Raw genomic sequence first — 21,246 nt, forward strand, 5'->3', positions numbered from 1 at the left:
GGTGTGCCCAGGTCACAGGTAAAGTGTCAAGTTTAGGGGGTGTGCCCGTTCATTTGATCAAGTCTCGGCAGATCCAAAGGGTGCGTTTCGTTGTTCTCGTTTTCGTCAACGTTTTGACACTTTAGGGAAAAACGCCCTCTAGAAACGAAAAATACAACATAGTGCCCAAACTGCCGCTAGGTGACATTAGCTTGGACAATATGAGACACGTGTGTAATCAAGCGCCAAGTTCAACTGGTAACACACACACACACACACACACCACTGCACAATTCTTGGGTCTGATGGCATTGTTCTAACGTTTTAAGAACGTTTAGGCATTTAAAGCAAAAGCCCGCCCTCTAGCGCTGAAAAACAGCCAACATCCGATAGGTGGCGCTGGTAGGTAATTAAAATTAGTAAGGCACAGGTCAAGTGTAAACTATACCGTGGGGCACAGAGGTCACAGGTCAAGTGTAGTGGGTGTGTCCAGGTTACAGGTCAAGTGTAAAGTATAGTGGATGTGCCCAGGTCACAGGTCAAGTGTCAACTACGTTAAGTGCCAAGTTTAGGGATTGTACGCAGGTCGCAGGTCAAATGTCAAGTCCAGGGGGTGTGCCCAGGTCACAGGTCAAATGTCAAATCTAGTGGGTGTGCCAAGATCACAGGTCAAATGTCAAGTCCAAGTGGTGTGCCCATGTCACAGGTCAAGTGTCAAGTACAGTGGATGTGCCCAGGTTACAGGTGAAGTGTAATGGGTGTGCTCAGGTCACAGGTCAAGTGTAGCGGGTGTGCCCAGGTCACAGTTCAAGTATAGTGGGTGTGCCCAGGTCACAGGTAAAGTGTCAAGTTTAGGGGGTGTGCCTGTTCATTTGATCAAGTCTCGGCAGATCCAAAGGGTGTGTTTCGTTGTTTTCGTGTTCGTCAACGTTTTGACACTTTAGCGAAAAACGCCCTCTAGAAACGAAAAATGTAACATAGTGACCCAACTGGCGCTAGGTGACCTAAGCTTGGACAATGTGAGACACGTGTGTAATCAAGCGCCAAGTTCAACTGGTAACACACACCACTGCACAATTCTTGGTTCTGATAGTTATTATTGGGAATCTTCTTATTCTCAGAAATATTTAAATGCAGAACAAATAAATAACCTATGCAACTCTACCAGCTGGTATACAAATAAACCTTTTATTGCGTGACACACCCTTTAAAAATAATTGGCATAATAACATTTAAGTATTTAGTTTATTCTAAACATGCAATTGAAGTACATAATCACGTCTCTCCTGAACTTTCCCACCCATCGAATCGTTCCGCAATTATTTATTCATTCTTGTTTCCCAACAAATTCACCGTCTTGTAAAATTTTCACTTTCGCCACAAATAACAAATTGTTGAATAGTGAATCTCTGTTGTTGTTATTAAATGTTAAACAATGCGTGCGTCGAGTCTAAGATTATTAGGATGAACTATTTAGAATTAGTACAACAACCACGAAAAATGTTATACTTATTCATTCCTTTTATTTTGTGAGTTAATAAAATTGTCAGTTTACGTAGCTGCATGCTGCACCGTATAATATGTAGTTTACCAGCATAGTGTACATAATGATAAGCTTAATAGCCAAAAAATAGTAACGGAGAAACGGAACATAATAAAAATGGTCTCAAAATAAATACAACAACGCGGCGATGGTCACAAAATCCTGTCGGTGGCGTCAATCCACGTGGACCGAGTTCTTATTTTAATCTTAAATCTCACTTTTTCTCTAGCACACATATTTTTTCATATTTAAATAGCACCATGCAAAATAATTGCTAAAATAATTGCTAAAATAATAATAATTACAGGAGCCAAACTAGAAGTATTTTAAGTAAGTAAAGTAAGAAGGTCAGCATGAAATAATAAGATATATCGAGTTTAGTCGTAATAATAAAATTAATTTTTTACAAGAATAATCTGAAGCGTAAAAATCTGAATAAAAATGGATCATCATAATGGAAGCAAAACTACTATGATTATTATTATTATTAATTATGATTTTGACGACGGCAATGATATCGCAAGTGCGGCGACGTCATAGAAACGTCTCCGGTGTACCCCCACCTCCACCGCCGATCGAACGGGAACTCCCACCACCACTTCCGTGGTCCGATGGCGAATCGTCATGCCGACTCGCAATTATTTCAGACCTTTTCCAACGTGACGGTGAGCCACCTCCACTACTTCCGGCCGGAGTGGGAACGGTCTGTGGCTCTGTCACGGTGGGTGGATGCCTTGACCCGTGGTGAGGTCGGTGGTGGTCGGAGGACGTCAAGGACGACGACGAGTGGTGGGATGATGAGGGGATGATAGCGGAGGACGAAGCGGACCCAGTGAGGGGTTGACGACGACGGGTTAGACCACGCGATCCGGGTGAGGATCTATTAAACAGGATTGATTAGCAAATTTGTGACACTTTGAGTCATGAACTTTTCATACTTGGATGTAGGCGAATGTGTTGGTGACCCATGCTGCTGCTGCTGCTCTGTCGTCGTCATATCCTTGACAGAAGGTGACCTGACGGTGGTCGATTTATGATTAGCTTCGTGTCCAGAAGTCGTTTGAGGGGGAGGCGTGGGCGTGTTTGACGCGTCGCGCCTCCGTCCCTCCTCCTGTGAAGGGTGTGCATAATGGGGGTGCTGTTGCTGGAGTTGCTGCTGTCGAAGGAGGAATTGCTGTTTGAGGACAATGTTCTCTTGGGAACGGAGCCTCATTTTGGGAGCTATTGAGTACGTCAAGGTAGCCGTGGAAGATGTGGGCGAGTTGGCGGTGGATTTAGACAGTTTTTCAAAATCTGCTGTTTTGGATTTTATCAAACCACCGATAGCTGACCCGGAGGATGGGGTTGTAGAAAGGATTCCGAGGTGGCGAGTTGTTTCTTTGCCATGGGTTTTGCCATCTAGAAATAAAGACAACGTCATGAATGATGGATAATTTGACAATATAATTCAAACTAACTGGCAGTTACTATACCCGATGCTACGCCCGGGATATAAACCGACGCGGTGGCCGTTTGGCATGATGGTCCTCCAGAATTTCCTCCTCCGCTATTACTACTATTGGCATTTGGTGTATTGGCGGCGGGCTGGAGATACAACGACGTGACCACCTTGGCCGGAACCACCTTGTCCACCGAACTGGTCATGGTGGTGGACGTGGATGTCGAAGCTGTGACCTGGTCAGTTCCGGCAGTACCGCCGAGGAGGATGCGGGCAGTCATCTCTTCATATGGGAATGTGTCATAGGGAGGCGAGCCGGGGGGTGAGAAGCCGAGGGGAGACGACACCTCGGAGGAGGGTTGCCTACCTGGGGAACCTATTTATAAAATGGGTAAATTCAGATTGAATAGAAGAATAAAAAATTTAGTAGGAATTCTCACTAATTGGCGTCGTAGTGTGGCTTGATTGCGGCGATTTTATTGGAGCAGAGGAATCCGTAGACGCAGAACGTCCTCTACTTCGAGCTGTACTCGATGCCGCAGGAACTATTGGGTGTTGTCGTGTGGACGAGTAGTGAGAGTGGTGGTGCTGATGGTCCTCCTCGATAAATGGAATGTCGGTGTCGTCAATGTTCAGCGGGACAGGGACTGGGATCTAAAATTGTGTCATCTCTTTAGTACATTTGCCATCTTTTCGACCCCACTGCTTGCTTACCCTTACCTTCAAGGACGCCGTGATTACACCCGCACTCTCCAAAACCGGAGAGCTTTGCCGTCTATTCAAATTTTCTGGAACTTTTAAACTTTGGTCGGAATTACTCTTTTCCTTTTGGGATGTGGCTCCTCCAGTGACGTCGCTACTCCCACCACCTCCGCCTTGACTACAAGACTCCTTCATGTTGACGGAATCTAGAGAATTGGCTCGTTTCGATTCCAGACCACTTTTCTGAGTGGGATGGGCAGTGGCAATCCCTCCGCTGGTGAAACATTTCACTTTCTCGCTTCCTTTAATTTGTCATGAAATTTGTTAATGCTTTGACTGCAAAGTTATGAGGATGGTTAATCTGTTACCTGAATCACTGGAAGTTCTCGTCTTATCTGGCCTCGTTCTACGGAACCATCTCGAACTGGATTTTGTACTGGAGGTGTCACTTTCTGCCCCACTTTGACCCCCTTTCTCCTGATCCGAAACTGCCGCACCTCCTGATCGATCTCGAGAGCTGTCTCTTCTCCCACGAACTCGATCACTTCCTCTCAACCTGAGGCAAAAATTAGTCAGTTTCTAATTAACGTAACTTTGTCATCCACACCTTCCACTCGGCTCTGCTGCTGCTGTTGCTGGTTGACTCGTATGGTGAGAGTGCCCTGAAATTGGTCCCCCGTGTGCTGCCCCTTCATGCAATATATCCTCCCGTCTCCGAAAGACACGCTGTTGTGGTTGTGGTGTCTGGACTTCTTCCCCCTCCGGCAGGTCACCGCATTCACTCCCCTCGAACACGGAACTCGTCTCCATTTCGTCATTAGCACTGGAAATGGGACATAAGATGACATAATCCAAGGAATGGTTTTATTTATTATTTTTGCACTTACTCGTCTACAAATCCACTCTTGATTTTTAAAAGTCCTTCCACCGCTTCCGGCTGAGTGTCCATCAGATGGAGATAAACATCGTGAAGCAGTTCGGGCGAGATTTCGAACAACTGGGTGTAATTGGAGATCATGTAGTTGACCACGTCGATGGACTCTCTCCTCTCTTTCGTGAGGGTGTGGTCCCCAGACCCCGCCGTTCCACCTCCTTCCATACACGGGAGGATGTTTGGGGCGATCAGCGTGGCTAGGGAGTAGCCCTCCATCTTGTTTCCAGGCAGTAGCTCTCCACCCGAGCTTCTCGTCTCGCCCGCGTTGGCGACAACCTTGGCGAAAAAGGCGAGGAGAGATGCCAGCGTGTCGCGATTTGCGGCAGGAAGTAATTGGACGAGGTGTTGGACTGCTTCAAGTTGTTGTTTACGGTTTCGTATTTCTGGAGAAAGCATAGCGCAAAATAGTTTAAAATGGGAAATGAGACATGGTTGGCAAGAAATAGAAACTACAAATTAATGCATTTCTCCTTACTCTGTGTTTTAAGAAAAGGTTGGTACAGTTCCCGTGAGAGGAGTGGGTCTGGCAGGTCGCGGAGAAATTCTTTCAACAAGGCAGCCACGTCGTGAGGACTGTGCTCTTCACCAAATTCCACATCTTTCCCCCCGTCAATCTCTTCCCTCAACTAGAACATTATGGACATAAATAAGTAAATTAAGTTCATTTATAAGTAAGCTCCGGATTGATTAACCTGTCGAATCCGTTTGAGTGACGTGGACACCCTGAAAATTCCTGTGGTATGAAGCCCATAGTTCTCCAAATGCTGCACGCAAGCCGTAACAATGGATGGAACTGAGGGGAGTGGGGGTTGCAGTATGTCCTACGTTATGCAAAAACATGTACTAATTGTGCTCTATTGGGCACATTGACCTTTCTTCTCTCACCATGGAAGGAGGCTGTCCCACCGCGGCTGGAATGGTCTCAACGGCTGCGACACTGCCACGCTTTCCCCAAAATAACAAACTCTCCGTCGAACCCTGTTTCAAATCCCAATTATAAAATTTTAATCAAAACCAATGCATTTCTCACTAATTTCTACCTAATTTAATTATTGTGTTACCTTATCTTCACGACCCATCTGAACATCCGCGACGCTGTTTCTACTCCCATTTTGAGATCTTTTCCTATAATAGGGCGTGCTTCCTTGGGTCGTGGTGGTCGTCGTGGTCGCAGTTGCTGCTTGAGGAGGTTGGGTAGCTGTAGACCCTCCGCCACTTCCTCCTCCTGCTCCTCCCTGAACTCCTTGGCGCAACCGGTCATTGGCGACACATGTGGACAACGAGATCCCGAAAACCATCCCACTCCCACCGCTCGACTCTGTGGGAGACCAGTAAAATTATGCCTAAGTACATTCTTGTGACCTCTCTGCCTTGCGTCACTCATGCCGGATTACATCAAAGTATTTATGTATGACAGACCTCTTAATCTATTATCAACCACAACAACACCGTCAACAAGTACATGGCACACACAATCATGGCCTTGCCGTTAGAAAGGATGCATTCCTACAATACATCCACGTATGTATGTATAGTTCTGCTGGTAAGTACAACAGTGCATGTATGAACATACTTCCGTCGTCACGACTGCCGTCACATGACGCCAACGACCCAATCTAGCTGCCTGGATGCTCCTCCTGGCATTCATTCTTCGCCACCATATCATATCATCGGGGAATGAATAAATAACTGGTGAACAAAGCTGAAGAGAAACACGAGTAGTGAGTGAGTGACATTTGACATTGACTTTTCCATCCAAACTTTTGGTGATTACTTTCCGTTTAAACTTTATGCCGTGTGCCACCATCAGCACCGCCACTTTTTCCCATCCTTATTGCGATCATCAACCATAAGCGCGTCGCCCATTCGTGAGGAATGCGCGGAATGAACTGCATTCGAACTGCAGTCTCAAAAATAGACTCGGGTCCCGTATTTTTAGCCCTTTTGTCTTTCCAACATTGCGAGCGAATCCGGCATCCACTTCAATTTTTTAAAGCACATCTTCTCCTCACAAACCAAACCAAGCAACTCGACAGACAGACTCTGCTTCATGTTTTTTGCATACTTATGAATGCACAGGAGAGAACAGAACACTACTCGGAGCAAGGTTGTTATTTTGTCACATATTATTCGTACGTGTACATATTCATAAAACGCTCTCGAGAGCTTCATGCTAACGTTCTCTCCTCTCTCTCAGAGTTAATTGGGGATTTCATTTGGACAAATAATGAGAAGTGTGCATGCCGCACCAGAGCAGGATGCATCATGGGACAGGATTCTGCGAAAGTGGAAATTGCCACGGAGGCCATTGCGGTTGTTATTTGAGGTGAAAGTTGGCAAAAATTTTTATGCCTTCTTTCTCCTCCTCCTCCTTCTCCTCCTCCTTTTATCTACGTACACATGTAAGTCATCGATGTCACTGAAGATGAGTGGAAGGCAGCTCTCTTGCTCTCTCTCTGCCCAAAAAGCTAATTCCACTAATAAGCCGTATATTTAGAATGAACATCTTTTCCTACAAATGGAATGATTTGGGCGTACAAAAATACGAAAAAAATGACATTGACTCGAAACCCATAATAATTTAGTGCCACATGATCATCATCATCTCCTCTTCTCAGTCTGGCATAGATAAAAGGAGTAGTAATACTGGAGTAAAAATAGGACCACGTAACAGAACAGAGAACCATCAGCTACGCCACAACAACACAAGGCTAATTTCCATGCCATGAAATGGCAAGGGTCATCATCATCAAAAAACTCGAGTGTATTAGTAGAATTTTAGTAGCAAAAATAAAGATTCTTCCCCTCCAACGAAGCAGCAAGCCGTCTCTCTCTCTCTCTCTCTTCGCTTCAACACACTTGCGAAATCCGGGTAAAAAATGAAGCCCGTAAAAAAATGTGGTGGTTGTAAAAGTGTAAAGTAAACAGAAACCAGGTAAGAAAGTAACATAACTTATGAAATGGATGGATACATACGTCGAAGTGGAGGAAGGAATGATGAGTGGATGTTTATGATGACGGGCAGCGCCGCCCCAATTCCTCGGCATCTACGTTGTTTCCACTCACGAGACACATTACTGCGGCTCGGAGTAAACAATTGGTCATGGTGGACGTGCGGTGGGCAGGTAAAAATAGGCAAAAAGTGTGTAATCGTTGGCCCCCAGCCAGAAAAAATATAACATGGAAAAAGAAGCGAAAACACAACACACAAACCCGGACGGATGATGACTAGATGACTGTGAAATCAGGATGGCCTTACCTTTCTCGTCCCGTTTGCCCCCTTCGAAGAAACCCGTGGAGAGAGCCTTCTTCTTCAAGAGGTAGGGACGCCGTTTCTTCGTGGTTGCCCCGGAAGCAGCCTTCTCCTTGGGAAGCTTCACCTCCACGCCGAGATTTATGGATTTCAACTTCTCCAAAGCCACCTCGACCAGAGTGGAGCGTTCCAGTTCGGAGAGGGCCAGGGCGTTGGTGGATTCGAGGGTGATCGTCTTTCCAGAGGGGGATCGCCAGCGACATTTTCCCTGCACATACATTGGCACAAGTTGGACTAACAAATATGAGATGATAAATTATGATGTTATGCAATGCTTGGTCACCCACCTGCGGAGCCCAGGAACATGGCGCAGACCCGCTTGAGCTCGTATTCGCTCTCGTCGTACTTTTAGATCTGGACTTGAAAATTCTGGAGCTCTTTGAGATAAGTCCTCGTCCACCGCCTCCTCCGGTCCCCGCACCGCCGCCGCCACCGCCTCCCCCCACACTGGAGGAAGACTTGGACTTCTGCATCACTGGATTAGAGGAAGAAGAAGAAGGAGGAGAAAGTGGGTTAGAGTTATCTACGAGGGGCAGATTCATTTCGCCCTTCTGCGGAACTTTCGACCCAAATCCAAAGGATGACCCCAAACCCCCGCTCCCACCATCACCACCACCCGATCGAGACCTAGATCCTGACCCAACCCGGCTCAGCATACCCCCAGCCCAGCTCGTAGAACCACCACCACCACCCCCACCACTACCACCTAAACCTATTCTCAGGTCGCGGTCAGAACTCCTGAAAAAGCCGTGACCACTGGAAGATGAATGACCACCACTGTGAGCATGACTATGCGACCCTGACGACGTGGAATGGACGAGACTAAGAAGATTTGGAGAGGATGATGTGGTCGGAGGCAACCCTAATAATCCTCCACCTCGACCCAGTACGGACGAGGCGGAGTTGGACGTCGTCACGGTAGACCCGCCACCACCCGAGCCACCCTGACCAAGGGAACTTGTCGAGGATGGTTTTTTGCTCGAGGAACTTCTAAACCCGAACGATGATGAGAATGGGGATGAAGAGAAGAATGATTTCATGAGACCACCGCCACCACTGCTGCCTCCTCCTCTTTCTCCGTGAGACGAGGACATGATGGAAGAACCAGATCCTCCCCCAGGCGTCGAAGGTGTGGATCCCGATGCAGGGGGAGCAGAAGAGGGGCAGATTTTGACGTTCAGTTGGTGGTGCTGTGTCCTTGGAGAGTAAGAAGTTGATGATGCACCCCCACCACCACTACCAGAGCCAGAGGATCCTAAGAAAAGAACGGCAAAATTTGCACACTAACCACACTCACTAAACCAAGCCAAAGAAGTAACACCAACCTGAGGACCCAGTCGCTGACGCTGGAATTGGCGAAAGTCCACCTTTTCCCCCTCCTCCCACTCCCTGTGGTGGACTGAGCAAGGTGGACGATTCTGGCATTATCTGCTGCTGCTGTCCTCCGCAGCCTTGTTGCTGCTGGAATAATTGCTGATATTGCAATAGTTGTTGCACCCAAGCGTCCTCCCATTCCGACGTTGACGCGGAGGAATCGCCACCTCCGACCGAGTAGAGGTCAAAGGCGTCGAAACTGCTCCGACTCGTGGTGGGGATGCCGGACGAAGTTGTGCTGTGGTGATACTGGGCGTGGTGCATGTACCATTCGGCTCCCTCCGATGTCGCGATGGAAAGCCGGGGAGAAAGTGAGGCCAGTTCTGCCGGGGATTCGGAGGGGGACGAGAAGTCGGATAGCTTTCGCAAATATTTAATCAAACTTTCACCCGCTTGGATGCCTACCTCTTTCGGAGGTGAGGTCACTCGTAGGTGGCGGATGACACCACCTCCTCCGCCCACTGTTGTACCGGCTGCCTGATTTGGTGTTATCGCTGTCGTTGCATTCGACACGGGAGAGTTTGCTCCAGTCGTATCAACAGCCATGGATGATGGACTTGCCAGTTTCTCAACTTGCCCCAGTGTACCTTTCCCCATATCAATGATGCCTCCGGAAGAGGATGTTGAGGCCAGTCCTACTTGTGGGGAGGAGGATGATGATAAGCTAGCATTTTGCTTTTGCTGGCCTCTCACTGTGGCTTCGGTGGCGAGATTTGTCGCTGCCACTTTTCCACTCTCACTCTTTCCACTCACTGCACCAACAACTTTCTTTTTGACAGTATTTTTCTTCCCAAGAGTGCCCTTTTTCTTGTCCGTCGTATTTGTTGGTGTCGCCACTTCGACCTCACTGCCACTCCCATCCTCCAACGGACTTGTTGGTGGGGGTGACCCTAAATGAGGTAACGAACGAACCCCACTGGCACCACCGGAAGTGGCAGCAGCAGATGTTCCTCCTTGATGGACGATCCCGGTTATGAGATCCTGACCACTTTCCTGACCAGCTGGAGTTTGGTGTTGTTGTGGTGGTGGGGGTGAGGACGAAGATGTCGGAGAAAGCGGAGGCTGTTGTGATTGTTGCTGCTTTTTCTGCTTCACTTTTGTCCCTCCTGCCTTTTCCTTTGGTGCGGTTGGTGAAAGTGGGGCTGAGGTTTGTCCCGTTGATCCGCTGCCTGCACTTGGCGATGCAGCAGAAGGTTTACTTGTCGTCCCCGGTTGTTGCTGCTGATTGGGTTGACCAGGACTTTGACCTTGTTGAGCTGTGGAGTCACTGACTGGTTGCTCATCACCCGCACCACCACTGCCCTTGCCACTTAAGCCTAAAGCTTTGTTCTTTTCGTGCTCCAATGCTTCCTCCACGGTCACATTTTTACTCTTGATGTATCTCAAGGAGCGATCATAGTTGACCGTTTTGAACTTGTCGATCGTCTCTTTGTTATCCGCCTTGGAATTCTTGCGCATGATGCGAAGGTATTTCATGACTGTATCCGAAATTGATGACGAGTATCCAGATTCTTCGCTCTTCTTGTCAGTAGAGTCAGGGGCACCAGCACCACCAGTTTTCCCTCCGCCATACTCCAACATTTTCTCCTCAGACTCACGCCCAGATCCACTCTGACTTCGAAGCCCTGCCCCACCAGCACCGCCGCCTTGATCCGTAGAGTGACCATAGCTAGCACTCGTCAGATTGGCCGTATTGATGGGTATCACAGTTTCCTTCAAACCCCCACCGGGGCTGGTAGAGAGGGACACGGAGCGCAGATTCACACCAGAACCAGCGCCACCACTGCCATGACCAGCGCCCATTCCGGAGTGATGATGTACTAAAATGGGACAGAAATGAAAATATTGTTGAAATTTCGTTCTCAATTCCATAATAAGAAACAGTTATTAGTACCTCCGCTAGGTCCGCCTGATTGGTATTGTGGTCCATGCAAACCCATCAAACCTCCTCCACCAGAATATTGTGTCCCAGTGCCTCCTCCTCCTCCTCCTGTTCCACTACCACCACCACCTCCACTAGTGCCGCTAGACCCGAAGGAGCCAACCCCACCAGCACCACCGTACCATGGTCCCATCCCCGTGGTCATATGCCCACCTGCTGTGGCATCTCCACCACTACCGGCATTTCCCCCCATGTCACCATGATCACCACCTTGGTGATGATGCAGCTGTTGTCCTTGACCTCCATGATGCTGTCTCTGCAGCTGGATCTGCATCGCCTGGATCTGCTTTTGCCTCTCGTCATGCACCGCTTGAAGCCTTAGCCGGATGAGCAACTCTTCTGGAAACGGGTCTGTCTGAATCCCCGTGTGCCGCACAACTCTCTGCGCCTCGCCCGGCCCACCCCCGACCATCGAGTAGCTCGTCTCCGAGTGAGAGGAGGATGCATGCTGCGGTTGACCGAAGGATGAAAGGGGACGGAAAAACGAGGACGAGGTGCCCGGTTGACCACCAATGATGGAAATTGTACTTGAGGCCGTGGAGCTTTTTCGACGCTCACACACAGTGATTTGTTCTTCATCCTCGGCACCATACTCGTCATAGTCTTCCTCGTCCTCTTCAAACTCATCGGGTGAAAAGTAGTCGGGGAGGAGGAGCTTTTTCGGAGGGGATGCTGCTGCTGCGGCTGCAGCTAAAGCAGCCTCGTCACGTTTTTCTTTCTCTTTCAAGTCGCGTAGGGCCGGACCGGAGAGGGCTTTCGGTTTGTTTCTCGTCCACAGGAGGAATTTCTTCTCTTTGGTGCACACGTCCTATCAAAGAAAGAAGAAAGTTGTAAGAGGTGTTTACATGCAGTTAAATTACTCGTAGAGATTTGTAAGATATGACATTTACCTGGAAATGTTGCTCCACCTGAACTAAATCTTCCGGGTCTACGGCCGGATTAATATATTTATTCACCGGTCCCAATATTTGACCCGTTCTGTGATGAACTAGATGCTGTTGACCACCAGGTCCTGGTCCCGTGGGTGTGACCCCAGGTCTGTGGGATGGAAATGAACATGGCACCCAGGAAGGAAAGTTGCCCGAAGTGGGGGACGTGGGTTTAGACTTTGGTTGTTGAGGTTGGTTGGACCCGGATGTGGTTGAGACGGATGGAGTCGTTCCGGTGGAGAAGGTCGTCGTGGAACTATGCTGTTGGACCTGTTGGAGTAAAACAATGATGGGTAGAGACAAGTTTTTTTTTATTTTTTAAGAGCTAAATTTGACACGGCAATGCATTTACACAAGAACTGAAGAAAATTCTGTACATATTTACTCACCCATTGCTGCTGTTGCATTGTCCACTGCTGCAACTGGTGGGGCTGTAACTGACCCGGTGGTGGGGATGCGGTCCCCTTATTTCCACCACCACCACTACCACTACCACCACCACCCTGAAACAAGCCCGATCCCCTCCTACTCGTCGCACCAGACCCAGAACCAGACCCACTCGCGGTCGGAGTCGTTGTTGTAGGTGCATTGGCACCATGACCTCCGTGATGATGACTCCCTGTTCGGTACTCGGGTAACAAATTTCCCACCGCGTCGGTCATGTACCGCCACGTTTTGCGGGTGAGGAGCCACCTCTCCTTCTTCCCAGAGGGTCCCGTCCCCTTCTTCTTCTTGGCGAGGAGGGTCACTCCCTTCTTCTCCTTGAAGGAGGGTCTCCTCGAGAGAGAAGGGGACCGACTAGTCGATCTCTTCCGCTCCATGGTGACAGCAGTGGCGGCGGTACTTCTTTCCTTCCTTTTGTACCACGCACTCTCAACTCTTAGTCTTTATTCCAACCACCGGGATTAACATCATCCCAGCAGTACAGCAGCTGTCAAAGTGGTCACTTTATAGTCACATCACTTTTCTCGTGACCAGTGGAGTATCATCATTCATAGACCGTGGCCATAGTATCCATCCACTGATCGACAGTTACGCACAGACGCACACTTTCAACTGACTGATCTGTCGTCCTCCCCCTCTTTTTCACCGCCACGACCACATTCTTATTCTTGGATAGTCAACGGTCCCTTGATTATTCCTTTCCGGAAATGAGAGAGACCGACCAAGAGGACAAAACTGATACTAAAAGATGGATAGAGAGAGGGAGAGGGAGAGAGAGAGAGAGGTGCAATACTTGAGGAACACTTGCCACACTACAGTCTTTTACACATACATACATACACACACACACTGTGGCGTGGCGTGGTGCTGTATGGTGTCGTAGTGATGTTGGCTGAGTCGTCGGTGAGGTGACTGAGGTGGAGTGACTAATTTTAGCAGAGTCCCGAACCCATCGGCAAAAAAGTGGTGGCACACAGTATAACTTCATATCTTCTTCTTTACCCTGGTGCATCCCCCCGAAAGCAGTTATTCGAAAGATACATTTCTCACTGCTTATTCGGCTTGTATCCGTCTTGTTCCTCTCGCTCGCTCCCATACAAACCGACCCCCGAACCCCAGAGCGTAGCTGGAAGCAAGCCGCATCGCGATGATGACGATGATGATAATGCTGCATCCCCATCAATCATGGATAGCTTATTGAGAAGAGATGAGGAGGCGGAGGAGGAAGAGGAGGAGAAGAAGCTATCAACGTTCTGACACTTTTAATTGACAGGGAGTAGAGCGATTTAAGTAGCGTTGTAATTGCACTGGTCAAATTCCGTGCGCACAAAAGTTGTCACCACCAAATTTTCTCTGACAATTTTCTCTGACATTCTGACAGGACCAGATTACGAATTCGAATATTGGGTGGTCATCACTCGCATCAATTTTGCATCAATTTCCTGTTTTTACTACTTTCACTTTTTTGTCAGACTTTCTCCTCCTGCTTTCACCCTTCTTGACGTCGAATTCTCCTCCTTCATTTGCTAAATTGGCGAATTTCTTGTTACTTTTAACACGGTGACCAGAGTTTGTACTTGTTGTACTCGTAGAGGTACGTGGATAGTGGTGGCAGTGACGCACACACGCTATAGGCGAAGAGAGGGGCATCGCATCTTGTTCTCTATCGTTTCGTGGTATGGCGATGGCTCCCTGCCAAGAGCAACTACTTGTTCTCGTTCTGAAGAAGGGAGAAACCGCTACGGTAGCCTCGCAGATAAGTGCAAGTGAGTGGCCAAACGACCAGAAAATGGAGAAAGAAAGCAAATCCAAGAAACAAAAGACTTGTCAATTGACCTGTCAATTTTGTGATGCAAGTCTATTTAACTGAGAATTAAAAAAAGCGATGATAACGACGACACAACCTCTTTTTACCATCGTCGTTTATCATCACGCTCGGTTAGCAATCAATACGTGTTTGAATCCACATATTCATCCAACCATATTTCTTTTTTTGAGTGGTCTGAGAATTCAGATTTTTTTAAGTATATGAAGCAATTTCTCAGAAATTTTGTCTATAACGTTTCCTGTCTCTCCTCTCAAAAGTTGTTCATACAATGTTTACAATTACTTCGGGGCAACAGAATTCCAAGAAAAAGAAGCAGACAAAGTCGAACCGCAGAGTTCTTTTAGTATCTTTTGATTCTCTGAAAATTTGAGTTCTTAATTTCAGCAGAAGCATATTTACTTATCGACAAATTCATATCGACAAGTTCAAGGAAAATAAGAGTTGTGGTTGTGGGGGTGATTTTTTAAAAACCTGGACAGAATGGACGACCCCACGGTCGCAATTCAATGGCAGTAGGATCACAGCTAGCTGAGCGATACAATGCAATGGTAGAGTGAAAAGGGTGGTGGAAGAGATTCATGGATGGATGGATCGAGTTATTTTGAGCGTGGCGTGCATGGCATGGCATAAAGACGTGTGGAGTGTGTCGTGTGTTGTACTTTAACCGAAAAGATGATCCAATAACAAGAAGAAAAAGAGACCGACACCGACGCTGTGCTGCAATTCATTTCCTAATAAACTCCTCAAATATACTATGCGATGTTCTTGATGATGAGTTGATATCAGTGCATATTAGCTCAATCTCTTAATCAATCTCCTTTGTCCCAACCCGCACCTCCCACCCACCCGATCATGTTGTACAGCTGGTCCCAAATTATCCGCAGAAGGGGTCAGTGAAAAATAATGCATGCATTATTTTTTAAGAATTAATTAGTGCATCAATTAATGGAAGGGGTGTCCCTCACACTAATTAACGCGGAGAAAGAAAGACGCTACCACGGACAATGTCCTGTGGCACTGGCCACACTCCAACTTTCCACACCCGCCGCACGTCATGGGGGGAAAATCATTATTATCATGTCTCTCTGGACGTAGCGTCTTTTTTTCCTGCCACCAAAAACTGGTGACCACTTAACAAAATACTTACGGTTGCGGGTCATGACCAACTCCGGTGTGGCAATTACTCCCATGAGGACATAACATTGGACTTCGGCTTGACCCTGGATATTTGTTTTCGATTGGTCCTATCTTCTGGATATTCAGCTTCACCGTTTCTGACGAAAGTTTTGAGCTTTTTTTTGAGATTTGTGTGGATTGATCCGGACAGAATATCCAGGGATCCACGCTACGTACAACTACCAACGAACGGCACTTTACTACTAGGAGCAATTATGTATATGTAGTGGCGTTGTTGTCCATGTACATATGTCCCACCACGGATATGATAATGACTTTTAAACGACACATCATCACCAAACTTACGGTTTTGATAACGTGACCAGTTTCGAGACACGATAGTATTCACAATAAATTACGAAACAACTTAAAATCACCACCATGGGATGCAAATTTTAAAATTTTTACTACACGCCGAACACCACAACATTTGTAACATCTCGTCTTCTGATGCGTATAACAACATTCATTTTCTTCACAATGAAAATTTTGATTATGTATTATTTTCCTGAGACAGTTTACTTTATTCCAAAGTTGCAGAACACATTTCTTCAATAATTAGCCGATGAAACTGGGTACGTATTTAGGTATTAATTCGGTCTCAAACGCGATACAAATAATAACTGAACCACAATATACCCCAGTAATTGGTATATAATCGAATATGTAATACTAATTTTGAGACCACAACAACAAAATCCACAATTCACCTCACCACACCACAAACAACCAACGAACGAACGTATCAAATCACAGATAAATTCTTAAAGCTCAATTGTCATTCGGGTAATGAATATTGTACTAATTCCATAATATTCCTTGTTCAGATGACGGTTTTTTGTAGCCTTTTTTTGCAAAGTCTTTCTAAAGTTTACTTTCGCAACAGGTTTCCAGGTGGTGGTGGAACTTGGGCCGGTGTACGTGAGGGATGGGTGGGAGGGTGTGGGTGCGACTAGGCAAACGCAAACCACCTACGGAGGAGCTCTGCTGCATTTGATACCTGCCTTGCTGCTTATCTTGGCTTGGTTTGATGTACAAAACCAAGTAAACTGTGAGGAGATGTCCCGTTGAAATGTCTTGCTTGGTACTTGCTTCTTACTTACTTACTTACCATCCATCCATCCGGGTCGTATTCGTATCGGGGTACAACAGAACACATAGTTGAGTTACGTTTCTCTTCCCGTTTCTGGTTTGCAGATCGAGTAGGAGAAGAAGATGAAGAGAAAATGCTTCTCTTATAATTCTGCATGTCTTGTCTCTCTCTTATTTTCTCGGATTGGTGATATGCCTCCTTACTTATGATATCCCCCACGGTAGCGAGCACCTCGAGCGTCACACCATCCACCCTGGTCGCCTTGCCTCCCATCTCGCTCCCTCCACCCGGATAACGACGAGGTTTATGGATATCGAGAAAAGTAAGAAATCATCATGATATGTTTTTTTAGACTTGTTCATATAGTTGTATTACCATAGTCGTAGTAATGGCACTGTCTTCTTTTCCTCCTGCTTTTCCGAATTCGAACCATACCTAAAGGGAAAAAGGATTGCATCACCACCAACGTTAACTACCTAGCATAATGTGCCATGTCTTATTGCAGAGTGAGGACGACGATTGTACAAATGTGGAAACTCCCATGTGCCAAAACGCCCAAAAATCGCTCGACCTCGACCGACGAGAGGATATATGAGAACCACGACGTCGTCGTACATGTATGCACACACACGAGTACAAACACACAATCAATTTGGGGAATAAATCGCCTTTCCTATTACTCCAGGAAGGAGGGGATTGTAGAATCGTGAAGAGAAATTGAAACAAAGACGAGGCTTTTTTATCCCGAGTAGTGAAAGTATGAATGGCTTCGTTATTCGGTAGGAAAATGTGAACCACCTTTGTTTGTAAGGATTTAAGGAACGCTGGTGATCGTGGCGGTGGTGGTGGTTGCATGTTTATTTGTTTGGTAAGTTGGGAGTGGGTTGGTGGGTGTGACTGCATCCATGCTTTTTTGATGTAGTAAAAGTTGTGACCTGCCGAAATACTACTGCACACACATGTCGTAGTATGCATATTATTGCGATTATGCGATGAGGATGATGACGATACGTCGTCGTATGGTTTGCATAGCTTAACCTAACCGGATAGTTGATCTCTCTTAAACTTTAAAGTAAACGGAGGACTAATGCAGACATTCTGAGACATGTGTTCCCCACTTTTCCTGCCAATCAACATCAACATCATGTACAAGGCCGAACATGTCGACGATGATATGGTTGCATAACACAATAGCAAACGTGTGCAGTCATCGATGGTTGGTTGCTTCCAATACCTGACGTTCGGAAAGGTTGTATGCACTCGGTGCATGGGATTTAAGCGGATTATCAATTACATTTAATGACGGTGTTACCTTTGGTGAAATTCAGGGTCTCGTACCATTTAGACGATGAGAATTTATAAAAAATGGTAAATGTATAACTGCGTATGTATAACTCATTAATATCTCAAGTAGTTCTTGTCGCAAATTTTGCTATTTGGCCCATAACTCCAAATTAAATACGCATTACTCCTCATAGAACCATATGCAAAGTTCAGGCAAACAGTTTCGGCGTTTCCAATATGTAGCCCTTTCAGGCAAAGGTGATATAAATACCTCCACATAATTGTAGCTTTCTCTCTCTGCCTTGCCTTTCCAAAATGTCTGCGTCTCATATTCACGTTCTCTTCCTTACTCATCCTCAGATTATAATAATGTGTGCATATACCACCACAAAATTAACAATTCAGCCAAGTCACTAAACTTCCAGCCCATTGCCTGAAAACTATGACACATTATTCGGCTGTCACTCCATAATATCAATAGTTCATCACAACACGGTTTAATTTCCTGTTCTAGATTTGCCAACTTACTTATTACGACCCTTATCAAGTCTCATTGTCGACATAAACTTATTATAATTAAAAATTCATGATATTCAGTAATAATTCAAATGTTCATACCTTGGAAAATCAGCAATTAACAAATTTATTGGAAAATTTCTGGATCAATTCTTAAATTAGCATTGAGTTACGTGACATGCGACTCGTGTCTGAACAAGCCTGCCTTCAAAGGTTGCATGGAATTTGAAGGAGGGTGGCTATGCAAATCATTATTATTTTTTTTGCTAGAAACTAAAGTCGCCGGTGTGACATTAGTCGATCCTGGAATCGGGAGTGGCGGCGCCTTGAAACGTGGCAATTTGGAATCCCGCAACGAGATCGTGGTCAATTTTGTGAGCAAATCTTGCACTCCGATGGGTGGAAGGGTGGCGACGGATTCTTTGTAATCGTCCGGCAAAGCGGACGGGACGTGATGAGAGGATGACGATGATCGCCGTTGAGTTAGCGAGGAAGAAGAGTTGTGTCTCCGTCGAGTGGGCGGAGTGTTGGTGGGGGTGGAATTGTCAGTCCCTCCAGTATGCCGACCAGGCAGCATCATCTCGCTTGACGCTGCTGGGGTGGGTGGTGTACTAGAACTACTGCTCGAGGATAAGGGTGGGTGGATCTGCATAGAAAGAGACATGTATTTATTACACTTTTTAAAATTTAACGTTTCTAAGATTCTACCTGGAGGGAGAATATCTCGAGTCCGTTCGATTTTAAGTGCTGGATCTCCTTCTATGTAGATACATACGCATCAAAAAAATGTAGTCAGACACAAATAATTTAGTCATTGTCGCATTTATTCCATCAGTATGCATGTCAGTATAAGCCACAAATTTCAGCAAGAAGGTCTCAGCACGTATCAATTATTTAAATTGAAAACGGTTCAATGCAAAATGTACGTGTATGCATAGTTAATTGGTGTGCAAAACCATTTTACACTATCGACCAGAAAGAAAATTGTCATCCTAATAACTCGTGCTGTAACTATGCACAAATCCATTACCTCACGTCCCTCGGGTGAGCACGAAAAGTGGAGAAAGTAGTGGGGAAAGCAACACAATAATAATAATGCTATCTCTCTTTCTCTATCTCTCTCTCTCTCGTCTGACGGTCAATCCGAGGGCCGTATTGGTTTGGCATTTGGCAATGACTATGACTAGCGTCGTTGTGTGTGTGGTTCATTTCATTCCCAAATTGAGTATGGCGACATTGAGTTTTACTACATCACACTCACATATTTATTTCATGCCTGGTTTAAGTGAGTTTGATCGATTCGAACTCTCAAAAACTCCCAATAAATCGATACCACCGAGTAACCCAAACCCTGAACGGATGATTGATGACTGCATATTCAAAACTGAATAAAGCAGAATGTGTGACAAGGAATGAACTTGATGCAAGTTCAACTCTTCCTTTGATGCATTACTTAATTTATTATTATTATTATGACACGCAACAAAAAGTAAGTAATCAAAGCAGGACACAATGAGACCCACCTGCAATTCTTGCACCTTCATTCTCTGCAAAACTAACTTTTCCTCTTGGTTCACCTGTATCCATTTCAGTTTTGAGATGAGCTTTTCCGCTTTCTCCAACTCGTGGAGGTGAATCCGCTGCTCTGATTCATTCTGCAGAAATGTTGCATAATTATATTTTCTTGTGCCCGGTTTAAGATCTTATTATTTATTTTTGTTTTTAATTCTGAAAAAGTACTCTTTTTGCGGATGCGGCAGCTTTTTTACACTGACTGCAATCCGACGATCGACCTTTACTGGGCGATGTGGAGGTTGCGACGTCCCTCGTCTCGGGACGGTAATGGTTTATAATTGGTCCCCGTGAGCTGTACTCTGACGCCGGAAGGGCTCGACCTTTCCCTTTCACGACGAGTTCAGGAAAATGAAGATATAAGTGAAATTTCAGTTCTGAAAAGTTACAAATTTGAAATGCAAAAACATGAGACTTTTCTTTAATATGTTACGAATATAATGTAATGTAAGAGATCTTCATACCCGAGTTTTCTGCTCTAAGTCCATGAATTTCTTGATTAAGCTCTCGCACTAGTGTTTCCGACCATTCCTTCATCCCCACCATGGAGGACGACGCCGCCATGATCGTTCTTTTGTAAAAAAAAGTGTCAACTTGGTTCTGGCTGCTTCATTTCACCATCAGCCATTCTTCTGGGCACTACCACTATTTTACCAAATATGAATATCGTGTTTAATAAGTAGTAACGTGGGCAGACCAGGAGAGAAATTCCTCGTCACTCCACTCGACGTCCCACCACTGGAGAAAGTGGATGAGTTCTGTTCTGAGAGATAGTCCGGTCTCTCCGTGGTGTTGTCTACCTACCTCATTTGCGACATTGACACCAAAAAAACGGGGAAATGGCAACAGCATAAGGCGAATGTTACACTCACTTATTAACTCGCTTTTGAATAACGAGAAGCAGGATGCGCAATGTCCGGTACAGTTCCAGACGAGAAGAAAGCCATGAAATGCATAATACACAGGTTTCAAGATGGATTGCATGGCTGACAAATATACAACAAGGTTGAGACAAAGTTACTTAATCGCACTCTCACAAACAACCAAATGTGTGTGCATTTTATGCCAAATACAGGCAAGTTATACTTTCACAGTAATTATTAAACAGCGTGTCACGCATTCGACCAAGTCAATCAGCAAGTGTGTGATTCGATGGGTCGATTTCCCTGGCGTGTTGCA

The 21,246-nt window shown here is 46.0% G+C and overlaps 2 protein-coding genes and 1 long non-coding RNA gene across 3 annotated transcripts; 1 reads left to right on the forward strand and 2 right to left on the reverse strand.

Annotated features, from left to right (window-relative positions):
• Positions 1-1,148: 1,148 nt before the first annotated feature.
• On the reverse strand, positions 1,149-12,975 carry LOC110858214. The gene is made up of 18 exons (XM_035858558.1): positions 12,544-12,975; positions 12,116-12,424; positions 11,178-12,033; positions 9,235-11,103; positions 8,197-9,164; positions 7,856-8,117; positions 5,658-5,914; positions 5,482-5,574; positions 5,289-5,417; positions 5,072-5,222; positions 4,550-4,979; positions 4,270-4,485; positions 4,031-4,218; positions 3,681-3,964; positions 3,401-3,614; positions 2,995-3,336; positions 2,461-2,920; positions 1,149-2,402 (listed from the first exon to the last, which is right to left on the reverse strand). The coding sequence occupies exons 1-18, from the start codon at positions 12,973-12,975 to the stop codon at positions 2,057-2,059; spliced, it is 7,806 nt and encodes a 2,601-aa protein (XP_035714451.1). The 3' UTR covers positions 1,149-2,056.
• A 3,359-nt stretch (positions 12,976-16,334) lies between these two features.
• On the forward strand, positions 16,335-17,316 carry LOC118438374. The gene is made up of 3 exons (XR_004836730.1): positions 16,335-16,686; positions 16,800-17,017; positions 17,201-17,316. It is a non-coding gene; the product is annotated as an uncharacterized LOC118438374 (long non-coding RNA).
• A 1,278-nt stretch (positions 17,317-18,594) lies between these two features.
• On the reverse strand, positions 18,595-21,049 carry LOC118438356. Its single transcript, XM_035858340.1, has 5 exons — positions 20,532-21,049; positions 20,236-20,444; positions 20,019-20,150; positions 19,204-19,254; positions 18,595-19,141 (listed from the first exon to the last, which is right to left on the reverse strand). Exons 1-5 carry the CDS (start codon positions 20,629-20,631, stop codon positions 18,665-18,667), a joined length of 969 nt encoding a protein of 322 aa, XP_035714233.1. The 5' UTR covers positions 20,632-21,049; the 3' UTR covers positions 18,595-18,664.
• Between the last annotated feature and the right edge of the window lie 197 nt (positions 21,050-21,246).

Source organism: Folsomia candida, unplaced genomic scaffold, assembly GCF_002217175.1.
Source record: "Folsomia candida strain VU population unplaced genomic scaffold, ASM221717v1 Fcan01_Sc020, whole genome shotgun sequence".
Lineage (NCBI taxonomy): Eukaryota > Metazoa > Arthropoda > Collembola > Entomobryomorpha > Isotomidae > Folsomia > Folsomia candida.